Source organism: Aythya ferina, assembly GCF_964211825.1.
Source record: "Aythya ferina genome assembly, chromosome: 4".
In the NCBI taxonomy this organism is placed as follows: Eukaryota; Metazoa; Chordata; class Aves; order Anseriformes; family Anatidae; genus Aythya; species Aythya ferina.
In genome coordinates, this window is record NC_140300.1 from 25,328,688 (window position 1) to 25,342,976 (window position 14,289).

Here is a 14,289-nt window from a genome sequence, read left to right on the forward strand (position 1 = left end):
GAACACTGCTTTTTACCATATAGACCTACAGAACAAAAAAATCAGATGATTTTTTATTTTTTTGTTTAATTTGAATATGTTAGCAAGATTCAAATAAATGAATACGACGTGAGAGATGACATGAGGGAGAATTATGACTAATAGCAATTTGGTTTCCACGATTCTTTCAAAATATTTTAGGCAGGTGATAAAACAAAGAGAAGAAATCATCATGTATACAATATCAGCAAACATGTTACTCAACACATTTTTCCTTTTAAATCAGAGCCTTTTTTTCTATTTTAATTAAAAAAAAAAAAAAGTCTCTTTTCATTTTAATTTAAAGGAATCTTTCATCTAAAAAGTGGAAAACATATCATTAAGTCTGCTTCTTAACAGACTGGAACAACAACACAGAAAAATTATACACTTTCTCTATTTATCCAAGCAGGCATTAACACTCAAGCTTAATAAATGCTTAAATATAAATGCCAGCCATGCTAACCACTTCATTTTTGAACAACACACCAAGAGTATGCAGCAAATGCCAAGGACATACTGTACTGCCACATGAAAGGATACACATGAGAAACTTTGCAACGTCATTGGCTGTAATTTAAATCTGATGCAAAAATAAATACCAATTTCATTAATCGATTCCAGAGAGAGGTGTACTTTTTTTTTTTTTTTAAATATTAAGTTTAGTGTTTTTGAAAGGTTAGCAATTCACTTCTGAACAGTAAATCTTTTCATCTCTTTAAAAGAAGTATAAAAAAGCATTTGAACAAATTTCTTAACACTAATAGATATGAGCACTGGTTTTAAAGAAGGGCAGGATTTTTCACTTTTTATTTTTATTTCATTCAGTCCAATCTGACTGCCAAAGAAAAATGGTATCATTTGTTTCACTGATTTAATGAAAACAGTAGTTAAGAATTGGATTTAAATTCTCATATTAGTTCACACATGATAACAGTTCCTGATATATTTTTATTTTTTCTGTAACCAAACATACAGTCTTACAACCCAAACTAACCGATTGTGGTTTGACTGTTAAGAAACTGTCCCAAATTTGACACTTAGCTCACATAACTAGATTCATAAGGTCAAAGTATACATCTGAGGCTTCATGTTGTATTATCAGTCAAATTTACTTGGTTTTAGTTGTGTTTTCAGCTTTCTTGCAAAGAAGGAAATTTATTCTTCTAAAGAAATAAATTTATTTTAAGTTTGAAACTCTCTAAGATTGTTTAAGGTTAACCAAGTGTTTCCTGTAGAGATCTTGACACAGAAAACAAGCAAAAGAAAGATCTCTGGCTTGTTTCTGCTGTCACCAACAAACTCAAGAGCCTGAAGGTGGTGACTACAACACTAAACAAAAGGCGTAATTCCACAATAAACCACAAGAGAAAAAATCAGAAAAGCCATAAAAATAACAAACAGAAAAAGGATCTCTCCTGATATAACAACATTTGTTCAGACATCAGTTATGAAAAGGTAAGGAAAGTATTTTAAGTAAAGAAAATATTTTAAAGTTTGTTTTCAACTATAAGCTTATTTCTTAAAACACAATAAAACACTTTTAATGTTCCATTAACAATGTATTAGAAAAAAACTGATGAGATAAAAAAAAAATTGAATTTCAGATTACCATAACTCTCTCCCAACTCATAAATAAATGAAAACACTATGATACTTCACAGCACAACTCTATAATTCATGCCCTCCCTCTTCTCCTCCCCTTTCTGCTATCTTTGTAAAAAGGAAGAACTAGGAGCATTGATGGAAAAACTAATACCAAAACAGAAAATTTTCCACAGTTTGCTTTCCTTCTCATCTATACCGTGGAATTCACTTTTATTTAATAATTGGCTGTTTGTATCAATAGTTCCAATTTCATAGTCTCTTACATTTTACTTACTACTCCTACTTCATGAGCCCTAATGGAGCAAGTGCTTTGAAAGACTGGTTGCTAAAAAGTAGCATATGGAAAACTAGTGATTACAATTCCTCTTACCGTGACAGAAAAAATATATTGTAAAGCTGCCTTAGAAACACTGTGCTAGTCATATGCAGGTATATTCAATTCAATTTGGCTGCTGTTTCTTATGCTACAGCATTCATTGTGTGAGGGAGACTAAAATGATCACGGAAGATGAAACATTCACTAAGACAAAAATTGTACAATATGTTTTCTGCTCTTTGGAAAAATATATTTTGTTTAAAAGCCTCTGAAGTGTTGTTTTCTTTCTTTTAAACTTACTACTGAAGCTTTTTCAGAAGAAGATTATCTTTTAGGGAGGTATTAGTAAAATGTAATTTTCTAACTTCATGTGAAGAAAACATTACAGCATCAGAAAATTGAAAAACTGAATAGTTGAACAGTAACCATAGTTGCATTTAGTTTTAAATTGAATAGTATCACCCACCTTCTGTAGCAAACTGCTCTAGATGTTTTAAGGTGATTTCTTTGTATTTTGAACTTTCAGCAAGGCGGTCATAAATTACAGTATCCTACATCATAAATAAAATGAACACAAAACAATTTAATAGAAAAATGTGTTTTGTAGACAATAAAAACACATAGGAAAAAGTGGCAGAAAAATATGCAGAATTAGATTACTTCAGTACAAATATATAAATAAATAAATTTATTTCAGTGGAAGAAAAAAAGGACGCTCTAAACCCTCTTAATCTCTAAAATTAAAAATTACATCACAGCAGAATTTGTCTCTCCTACATATTTTGCTGTTATTTCCCTTCATTTTGAAAGGTACAGTATCTTTTGTCTTGCCACGTGGATTATTTTGATCTTTTAAAATGCTGTCTTTGTTTCAATATTAAGCTCAAAATGTAAAATTAGCTTTGCATAACTGTCATTCATAGCCTTTTGTAACCGTCTTGATATACAGAATGCTAACGAAAGCTTTTTGTCTTCTCTGGAGAAGATGCAGAATGGACATTTATATTCCGTCAACTTTAGCTTTTTAAACCATTCAGGAATTAGATTTGCATCACCATCCCTCCTCCCGCTATCAAACATGAATTTAGATATGGTCCAAGAACTAATGAGAAACCCGAACATTCTTATATGTAAGTGTGATTAGGCTATCTTCTGATCTTATCTTCAGGAGTTACTTCTGGCATAACACTGATGATAGGCTAAAATTCCTACCTAGTTGTTTATACTAGATTACTATTCCCACCTACTGATTCATGCTCAACAACCCCAGCAAGTAAATGATATGAAACCATACCTTTACCTATTTTCTTGGAGTACAGAAAGAAACAATTAATAGGAAGTATAAAGGCATTAGTCAAAGTACAAAGAACACCTAAGTACAGAATGCACAGGTCTCTTACCTTCTTACGCAGTTAGTAAGGAAAAAAATAAACTAGTTCATCACATTAAACAACTACATAACAAAATCATGTAAACTGAAAAAGGCATCATCCTCTCCCACCCCTCACCATTTTCAATGTTTTGAAATTCTACCATTCTAACAACTTTCTGCTTTCGTACGTGTAAGTGCATGTTCTTTGATAAAGTGAAAATACAGTAAAACTCACAGCTCCTTTGCAGTAGAGTCTTAACTTTCCTGTTGGCGTGCGAACTATCACTGACATTCTCTTCCTAGAGCTGAAAGAGAAATAAATGCCCAGTAAGTGGGTAATTCATAAATATATTTAACAACATTTTACCTACGAATATTAATATATAAGTCACATAAGTTACATTTTCGCAACGGAGGTAAATGAGGAGAGAAGGAGGTGTAGGAGGAGCCAGCAGCACCCCACCCCAGGCCGTTCAAAAGCTGCCCCTAGGGAGCGCGAGAGACCAGGAGTGCGGCGAACAGGGCGGGCAAACAGGGCATGGCGTGTCAGAAGGGAGTGGTGCGGCAGTTAAAAGGACGGGCAAACAGGGTGTGGCATGTAAGAAGGGCATGGCACAGCAGTTAACAGGATGGGGAAACAGGGCGCAGCAGTTAGCATGGCAGTTCACACAGGCAGGGTGAGCAGGAAGGGCAGAATGTTTCCCCCTGCCCATACGAACACCTCCTCTAACAGTGGTCTACTGCTAGCTAAACTGCAATGGTCTCCACCAGGCACAGTGCGCTCTCCAGGAAGTCTGTACACACCCAGACTGCCTGCTCAAAACTGCAGCAGTTCAGGTCTCCGGGTGCAGGGAGTGCCTGAGCCTGTTGCTACTACCTGCGGGGGGCAAAGAGACTGTGTGCGTGAGGTGCGAGCAGGTGGACGACCTGGTCCGCCTCGTGACAGAACTCGAGGAGGAGGTTGAGAGGTTGAGGGATATCAGGGAGCGTGAGCGGGAGATAGACTTGTGGAGCAACTCCCTGCGCTGGCTGAAGGACAGGTACCGGGGAGAGACCCCCCAAATGGGGGTGGACCCCCTGCACTGTTGCTGTCGGGCAGAGGCAGGGGACCTAGGAGTTGAGGAGGAATGGAAACAGATCCCTGCTCAACATTGCAGGTGATGCCGCCCCCCACCGGCTCCACTTTCCCAGGTGCTCTTATGCAACAGGTTTGAGGCCCTGGAGCTTGAGAGACCGGTAGCTGAGGAAGAGGTACAAAGTCTACCCAGGAGGATGCCTAGGGCAAGGAAGTCGACTCCACGCCTCAGGACTGTTGCGAGGATGTTGCGAGGCAGTGCAGGGACAAAATTAGAAAGGCCAAAGCTCATCTGGAGCTCAATCTGGCTACTGCCATCAAAGACAACAAAAAATGTTTTTACAAATACGTTAATGCAAAATGGAGGACTAAGGTGAATCTCCAGCCTTTACAGGATGCAGGGGGCAACTTAGTCACAAAAGATGAGGAAAAGGCGGAGGTGCTTAATGCCTTCTTTGCCTCAGTCTTTAGCGGCAAAACCAGTTGCTCTCTGGATACCCAGTACCCTGAACTGGTGGAAGGGGATGGGGAGCAGAATGTGGCCCTCACTATCCATGAGGAAATGGTTGGCAACCTGCTATGGCACTTGGATGTACGCAAGTCGATGGGGCCAGATGGGATCCACCCGAGGATACTAAGAGAACTGACAGAGGAGCTGGCCAAGCCGCTTTCCATCATTTATCAGCAGTCCTGGCTATTGGGGGAGGTACCAGTTGACTGGCGGCTAGCAAACATGATGCCCATCTACAAGAAGGGCCAGAGGTCAGACCTGGAACACTATAGGCCTGTCAGTTTGACCTCAGTGCAAGGGAAACTCATGGAGCAGATTATTTTGAGTGTCATCACGCGGCACTTGCAGGGCAACCAGGTGATCAGGCCCAGTTAGCATGGGTTTCTGAAAGGCAGGTCCTGCTTGACGAACCTGATCTCCTTCTATGACAAAGTGACGCGCTGGGTGGATGAGGGAAAGGCTGTGGATGTGGTCTACCTTGTCTTCAGCAAGGCTTTTGACACCGTTTCCCACAGCATTCTCCTCAAGAAACTGGCTGCTTGTGGCTTGGAGTGGCGCACGCTTCATTGGGTTAAAAACTGGCTGGATAGCCGGGCCCAAAGAGTCGTGGTGAATGGAATCAAATCCAGCTAGAGGCCGGTCACTAGTGGCATTCCCCAGGGCTTGGTACTGGGGCTGGTCCTCTTTAATATCTTTATTGATGATCTGGATGAGGGGATCGAGTGCACCCTCAGTAATTTCGCAGATGACACCAAGTTAGGTGCGTGTGTCGATCTGCTCGAGGGTAGGAAGGCTCTGCAGGAGGATCTGGATAGGCTGCACAGATGGGCTGAGGTCAACTGCATGAAGTTCAACAAGACCAAGTGCCTGGTCCTGCACCTGGGGTGGAATAACCCCAAGCAGAGCTACAGGCTGGGAGATGAGTGGTTGGAAAGCTGCCAGGTGGAGAAGGACCTGGGAATATTGGTGGATACTTGGCTGAATATGAGCCAGCAGTGTGCTCAGGTGGCCAAGAAGGCCAACAGCATCCAGGCTTGCATAAGAAGCAGTGTGGCCAGCAGGTCTAGGGAAGTGATTGTCCCCCTGTACTTGGCTTTGGTGAGGCTGCACCTCGAGTACTATGTTTAGTTTTGGGCCCTTCGCTACAAGAAGGACATTGAGGTGCTCGAAAGAGTCCAGAGAAGGGCGACGAAGCTGGTGAGGGGTCTGCAGAACAAGTCCTACGAGGAGCGGCTGAGGGAGCTGGGTTTGTTCAGCCTCAAGAAAAGGAGGCTCAGGGGTGACCTTACTACTCTTTATAAGTACATTAAAGGAGGCTGTAAAGAGGTGGGGGTTCATCTATTCTCCCACGTGCCTGGTGACAGGATGAGGGGGAACGGGCTAAAGTTGCACCAGGGGTGTTTTAGGTTGGATATTAGGAAGAACTGCTTTACTGAGAGGGTTGTGAGGCATTGGAATGGGCTGCCCAGGGAAGTGGTGGAGTCACCATCCCTGGAGGTCTTTAAAAGACGTTTAGATGTTGAACTTAGCGATATGGTTTAGTGGAGGACTTGTTAGTGTTAGGTCAGAGGTTGGACTCGATGATCTTGAGGTCTCTTCCAATCTAGACAATTTTGTGATTCTGTGATAATTCAAAAGAAAAGGAACAAGGCTGTTCTGAATGATGTTTTCAGGTGACTGGGATGGAAAAAACAGTTTCGCTGTCTAATAACTAGAATTAATTCAGTCTTTCTGTGCACTTCTCTGTAGGTCTTTTTCCTGCAAAAAGGAATTTAAGAACCTTTACCTTGTCTACTGATCGCAGAAAAGCATCTTATGGCATAAAGCATATGTGACGAAGATCATAAAGACCACTTCAGCATTTTCTTCCTTCCCAGCCAAACAGAAAGTGTCCCAGGTATACTGTGCCGCATTACTGTCATCAAATACTTCAGAGTCCTACTCCTCACACATTATTTTAAGTATGATAAGATTTAGAAGGTGCCTTGCCTCACTACTCTCTGACTCTCAGTTGTTAACGAGATCTATGTTTTTTTTCTTTCAGTCCTAATGACTGAAGTCAAGGTAGGAATGGGAAGAAAAGATGGATAAGATGGTCACGTTTGCTTTGTCTTCCCTTTGAGAGCCTCCAACAAACCTACTTTAGATTCAATATCGTATCCAGTCAAAATGTGTACTTATACCATAATTCTTTCAAACTTTTTTTTTTTTTTTAATATCTCCACAGGAACTATTTAGGGAACAAAAATAATTTGTCATGCATAGAGCTCACAGTAAAATACACAAAAGAGATTGAAGTAAATGGTCCTTTTATAAGTTCAGTTCCTGTTGGGAACTGGATCCCATTTATAGATCATCAAATAGCATTGTATGAATGGTTTCTGAAGTTCAGACTGCCAAGGAAAACATCCCATAAGTGGAATATATGGAGATAGGTTAAGGAAAGAATTTTAAAATTACTCGTGAAGTAACTGCCTGAATATTATCTTCATGAAAATATTTTCCTATTCCACCTATGTGTGCACTTTACTTCAAGCAGCGATCTGAGCAGCAATATTTAATTACATTTCTACTGTGACTATTGCATAAGACAGCATAAAAAGACCTTAGCTGCTGCAACTCTTTCTCTACTTGATCTCTTATCTAAAAACTCTCAGATAAAACCCTTAGACAGTGTCCAGTTAGGGATTTACTAAGATAACCATTAAGAAATTCAGATAATCTAAACTGCAATTATGTTGCTTAAAGTTTCTTTAAAATCCTGAGATTCAATTGATTCCCGGTATAATTGTTTAGCTTATAGCTATCTTAATTCATTACATCAGCCTGAATGTTCAGCTAAGGAACAGAGGAGGAACCTAACCTGCTATTTATTAATTTATTTATTTCTAAACATATGTGCATATATATGTGTGTATATATATATATTTCCTGTTTATACAGACACAAACACACATGCACACTTCACAACTAAAAACTAAGCAGTTTTTTACTTGTCTTGTAATACAAGAAAATTGCAGTCCTGAAGTTCTGCATACAGCTGCATGCCTATCAATCTACTGAAGATGCACCAGAGAATAATCAATGTTTTCCTGTAGCTTTCCAAAACTTGAGCTGTGAAGACAGACATTGAATCTTGACTGACATACACTCTTCTTAACAAAACTGCAATAAAGCTTATCAGTGGGACTTACTGTCAAGGACTTCTTTTTATGAGCCTTTTCACTGCAGTGATAGTCTTATGTCTGATTTGTGGTAAAATAAGAAATCATAAAATTGCGCTATTACATGAAACTCAATGCAATACCATTTTTTTTGTTTTACTTTCTTCACATAGGAGAGACAATAGCTGGTAATTCCCATGGAATTGTCATGGGATTACAGCACAGCTGAATCATTGTGAGGGGACAAAAACAGTCTTACAGTCTTGATGGGCCCTTTGTTATTTTGCAAGACCTATCTACAGCTTAAGATGAAATTTTCATCAGAGTTTATCCACACAAACACAAAAACCAAATATTGCTACCAAGGTTTTGGTACCTCTTCTGTCAGCCACTTTTTTTTTTGTTTGTTTTTCCTTACATTTACAAGTATCAGTCTTCAGTCAGAAGTCAGAACACGATCAGTACATTCTGTCCCTCTTTCAATGATGGAGAGGAGATAAGATTTGAAATGCTCTAGAAGGTGGCCTTCTGTCTGCACAGTACAACAGCCAAGGCAATATACATTATTCATAAAACTGATTGGGTCTAAGACTTGTCAAGCTATTGATGCATTTCAGACAAATTACAGTGTTATTCTACATCAAAAATGTTTTTCTCTAGACAAGGAGCTTTACCCTGTAGCTACCACAGAAGACTTATGCTAGAATATGGAGATGTGCTCCTGGGATGCAGAGGAAGATCAGTCATTAAATCAATAGATGATGCATACTCCAGATATTGAAATACAATTACTAGGTCTATAGTCATCAGTGAAATTAATTCTGGTGCTAAAAATTCAATTCATTCCTCTAACAAAACAGATACAATCAAAACCTCCATCAGTAGAACTGTGTGCATAATGACACATTCTTGCACTGATGTGCAATTTCTACACTGTTAACGGACATAGCTTATGCTTGCTGAAACAAGGAATCACATACTGAAATTCACACTACCTAGCCCAAGTGAAAAGACAGTGCATGTACTCAGCACAGGAATGACAGTAAGCATAAGATTTTCTCTGCTTTTGGATCCTTAACTGACACGACAGACTTGATTTTGACTTGTTTTTGGCTCCCAAGAGATAGCTGCAGTTTTTCTATTTTTATAATTTCAGGTGACAGAATATGAGAATGCGCACAGCGTTTCCTTTCACAATTCCTTCTCCTGACAGCATGGGGAGCCCTGAACAGCACAAGGTTAGAAGGGGTTTGAAAAACTCTTCGGTTCCTTAAACTTGGAGTACCACAGCAGTTGTGGCATCTGAGCAAAGTATCTGTTGGAGACAAGCGAAACTGAGTATAACTCATAAGGACACTGATTACTCCAAAGACATTAGCACTACATTTCGGGAATAATTGCCAGTTGCTTTAGAATTATCAGCTGTTTTCAGTATGCTCACAAGCCTGACTAAAAGCTACTGCCTTACGAAGGATAATTAGCATTTTGTGTACTTCTGTTTTCACAGGTACACCTATGATCACTGCAAAGACTGAGTACCATAAAACACAACTCTATCAAGCATTCCTGCAAGTTTTACTTCTGTAACTTCTCTGAAGGACTACTCTATCAAATATTGACACTGTTGCACTCTTGCTGAAGAGTCTTATCTGGTTTGTACTGGAAGGCAATAAGAAATTAGTTTGCATTTCTTGGGGAAAAAAACACCTTAGAACACCTGGAAGCTCTTAACTCAGGAGGAGACTTAATTGTCAGATTATTACTCTGAAGGTAGATGCTGCTACCCATACATATGGTGTTAGGTTTTTTAGTCAAAATTTCTCCTGCTATGGAGCAAGGGTGACCTCTAGTGCTTCCAACAAGTCAGTTCCAAGCAAAGCTAAATCTGGAATAAACCAAAACAGCTATAAAAATAGTATGCATGGTAAAGTTTTGGTGATTGGTATCCACTGAAAAGCTCGGTCCTCCAGAGGCTAAGCTTCAAAAGCAATTCTCCATTATCCATGAAGTATCACTGTTTAAAATATGGTTTTAGACTGACACAGAATTTTAAGATCTATGAAATGAAGATAAAGAGCAAAAGTAGGAACAAAATAGGAATCTTTTACTGCTATCCCATGAATAAAGTATGAACTTACACAAATGTCAAACTACCAATAAACAAGCAGATGTGCAACATGCTTGCTAAATTTCCAGAACAGAAAGTGAAAAAAGTGCCTACAGGAAAATGAAACAATGGCGGAAGTCTGAAAAATGTCAAGTATGTCCTCTATAATATAGAAGTTGTTAATGTTAATTGCAAGAACTCATTAAAATACATTCAGAACTAAAAGCAAGTCTGTTGCTTTTTTTCCCCACTCTGCTGATTCTTCTGTTATGCTATGCATTATTATTACTATTATAATTATTACATTATTATTACAACTATAGGCAACTATTTCTCTCATTTCACACAACCTATCCATCTACAGCTCCTTTCCTTTTCTATTGCTTTGGATTTTTATTTATTATTTGATCTTTTAGAATCCTCAACGTAAACTCAAGGGAAATGTAAGGGGACAAGGAAAGGCAAACAATGATCACTTTCTGCAAGCAAAATTAGAAGGAAGTTTTCTAATAAAAGAAGAGCTTCCTCTACGTACAATTCTCTTCCCCATCCTGTGCCAAAGTAAGCAATAGAACTACGTGAATACTTAAAACACAGACTGCATTCATAGATACAATTTAGAAAGATTTATACAACAAATGAAATGGCATCTTATGCAGGCCTTTATAATTCCAGTAGCTTGGACAGGAAATTTTTACTGAGAGTAAAATATATGTTAATCTCATTTTCCAAGAGAATCCACTAGCCAGTGCTCTAGTGGTGCTGCTCAGAAAGGACTGGTCTTTAGTCTAGATTATTTAAAGAAGTAATAAACAAGTACATTCAAGGCCAAATGCAAAATTACACTCTATCAGTCAAGTCAAACACAAGTTCTTTCTAACATTTTAAGCTTTCCCCTGCTCGCAAATATCAATTATTTTTCTATTTCAGATGGTGCTAGAGCTTTCAAAAATATATTTAAAAGTTCAAATATTTTACTATACTGCCTTTTCACATCAGTTTTTGAGGTTTTGAGAGCAAATGTTTTTGAAACTGAGCAAACGCAAAAGTGGAAAATATTAGACAGAAAGGAGATGACAAAAAATATATGCCTCAGGAAATATCTTGGAAGAAAACCAGAAGCATGATCTTAATCAAGTGCACTATTTTGCCTATGGTATGATCACATGCTATACGTTTCATTACAAAAATAAAAGCCAAGCCTGCACACATTGCTTGTACAAGTATCAAAAATGCAAATGTTTACCCATAAGGTAAATTCATAAGGAATTTTCACAAAAAGACAATAAGTGCTCAACAAGCTGCTTACCTTGTAAATTCTAGCACGTTTAGCAGTTCATATCTCTCTTCTTGTCCCAGCTGAAAAATAAAAAAGGTGAAAATTAATGCAAAAAAAACTAAAGCAGAACAAACAAAAAGAAGCAAAGAACTTCTCAATAGATACGTACTATGATGCAGTTATTCAGAAATTATTTAATATGGCAATAGTAAATACAACAAATTATAATGGTACCCCAAAATACTTACAGACTCTATGATTACTGAGTCAGGTGTCCTTCCAGTGAATACAAAATGAAGATGCCTGGCTGCTCTGACCAATGCTCCTTCATCTGCAACAAGTCAATCAGTAGTACTTATTTTACAAGATGTACAAGAAAACTGTTAGCTTACCCCATGATTTAATGGATTAATTTAATGGATGTTTTCAATTTCTTTTTCCCTTTAAAGATTTGTAAGACTAGACTTGATGCTGGTAAGTACTCTTTGTTTCTCCTGTTAAAAATGTGATGAAATTAATTTACAGTTCACAGAAAATAAGCCCCCAAAAGAACACATTGCTGTGCCAAAAAGAGCACACTCTCCAAAATTTTAACTTGCAAACTAATAAATTATGCATTCCAGTAGATGCAATGACACTGCTTCATTGCAAAGACAGAGACAGCCTTCTTTCTACCCCTAAGCATACTTTCAGGGACTCAGTTGTTTGGATGCTGACTAAACATTGCTTAGAGAACAAACCTCACAATTTCTAAGTGCCTTATTCACTAGGGAGCTGCACAAGGTACTTTCCCTTTTATGTAAGTTGTGATTTAGAAGAAAAGAGTGATAAATCATTCCAGTAAATAATAATAACTTCAGTACCTTCAGGAACCCAGTCTCCAATAGGCATTGGTTCTCTCCAAATGGTTTAAGACATCAGAACAGAACTAGTTCAATGTTGCTAAAAAAAAATGCTGCCATGGCCCAGTTAGTTTTATTTATGGCCCTACCACTGTTCGTGTCTTTCAATTTTTGAAGGATAGAATTTCCAGATGGATGGCGATCTAGGAGTCGGGGCAGACAGGGATGACGAAGACTGAAGAATATTTACTTCAAGTCATATATTTCAAAGATTTTGCCTTGCTGCGTTGTGTCCCAAATTCAAAAGCTGTCTATAAACCAAGGTAGCCTTCAACTACACCTTTGTGCTGTAATCTTTTCTCAGTCTCTAGTAGACTTGATCACTACTTTTATCCTACTAACCCATTTCTTGTTCATTTTTGATTACAAACAAACAGTCTTTGTGCTAATTACCATGGTTATAGCATAGGTTCACAAGCAAGGACAGTTTATCTCCTGGTTTGCATTTGAGCACTTCCTTTGGACTTCTCCACCAACCTGATGACAGCACATGAATGCTATATGGTTAATTACCCTTTGTCCTCATATAATCCACAGGACATCTGTATATATATTCTAAAGCAAATCAGAAAAATCTACATTCATATTTTTAGACAAAACTGATTCTAGCTGACACTTTTTTTTTGAGGGTTATGTTTTCTTTTTTAATTTCAGAAGATGCATCAAAATAAACAATACATTTTAAATAAAATTTGCTTGTTGAATAAATAGTTTTTATTATTTTTCAAACTTTACTATACTTTCACTCAGTTATTTGACTCTCACCTGGAGATGCTGCTTGATATACAATCTTATCACCTTCTCTTTCTGGAACTGCTGTATGACACACTGCCATCATTGTCAAAAACTCACATATTATAGGTGCAGTTGGCTAAAAGAAGAAGTCAGGAAATGATTAATAATTTAACAAATAAGTAATTAAAATGTAATAATATGGATAAACAGTAACCAAGAGAATGTTAATGAAAGATATCTCTCCCTTTTAAACTATCAACAATTAAATAAAACAGACATTATCTATCTGTACACCAATTTTAACATGCAAAATAATTTCTTGCTTCTGTACTTTAATACAGGCAATGTAGATAGAGTTTAGTGGCATTCACTATCATACAATCAAAAGCAAATAACCAAAACCAGAATAATTTAAATACGCATTTTATAGGGAAGGTAAATCTGAATGCTGTATTGAAAATGTAAAATGTTTCCATAGATAATTTTTATTATTTACTGAAGTCTCTTTGAATGTTGTTGTTCTTATTAAAAACTATTCCTTCTAACATTACTTTTGCCTAACACCTTATTTCTTAACATACTTTCTTAACAAAGGTTCTTAAAACCTTTGGAAAGATGTAGCAACCAAACCTGAAAGCCATTTGGAAAATACCACAAGGTCAGGCAGACAGTTTTTAAAGGAAGATAATAAGATGACTATCTCAGGCACTTCAAAATCTACAAAGTTGAAAGAATTTCACATGATTTAACCAAGAGAGGGGAAAAGAATGTATCTAAGCAGAAATAGTTGACTGTTTTTGACTAAAAAGAACTAATACCCCTTATTAGTACAGCTAAGTTTGCAAAATGAATGAACGGACCCCTGAACGATTGCTGAAAAGAAACAACAGCATTCTACCACAACCAAGATTTCTCATAGCATATTTGTAGTATTTCTTTGTATTACTTTATAAAATATAATAATATCTGAAAACCTAACCTAATTCTACAGTACAAAAACACTAATGGGTGACTTGTAATACTCAGATGAATCCAAAGATTTTCATAATCAAACATGGGAGTCGATTTCCTGTCCTCATCCACTGAGGGCCCTCAGATGCTCTGACGATGTATTTAAAAGGCTGAACTACAGATTCTTTTCCAAAACACTTACAAACACATTCAACATATATTGGTGAAACCTCTTTGAATTCTTTTAATTT

The 14,289-nt window shown here is 37.6% G+C and overlaps 1 protein-coding gene and 1 long non-coding RNA gene across 6 annotated transcripts in view; one reads left to right on the plus strand and one right to left on the minus strand.

Annotated features, from left to right (window-relative positions):
• ATP8A1 (ATPase phospholipid transporting 8A1) overlaps positions 1–14,289 on the minus strand; it is a 112,206-nt gene that overhangs the window by 56,192 nt on the left and 41,725 nt on the right. For all 5 annotated transcript variants that reach the window (XM_084516533.1, XM_084516534.1, XM_084516532.1 and 2 more), the window contains 5 exons: positions 13,118–13,223; positions 11,699–11,781; positions 11,481–11,530; positions 3,550–3,619; positions 2,409–2,493 (listed from right to left, as the gene is read on the minus strand). In XM_084516533.1, coding sequence (XP_084372659.1) covers positions 2,409–2,493; positions 3,550–3,619; positions 11,481–11,530; positions 11,699–11,781; positions 13,118–13,223 — 394 coding nt within the window. The remainder of the gene's footprint in view (positions 1–2,408; positions 2,494–3,549; positions 3,620–11,480; positions 11,531–11,698; positions 11,782–13,117; positions 13,224–14,289) is intronic.
• Positions 3,911–10,396, plus strand: LOC311435483. The gene is made up of 4 exons (XR_014692143.1): positions 3,911–3,991; positions 6,650–6,797; positions 9,221–9,302; positions 9,572–10,396. It is a non-coding gene; the product is annotated as an uncharacterized lncRNA (long non-coding RNA).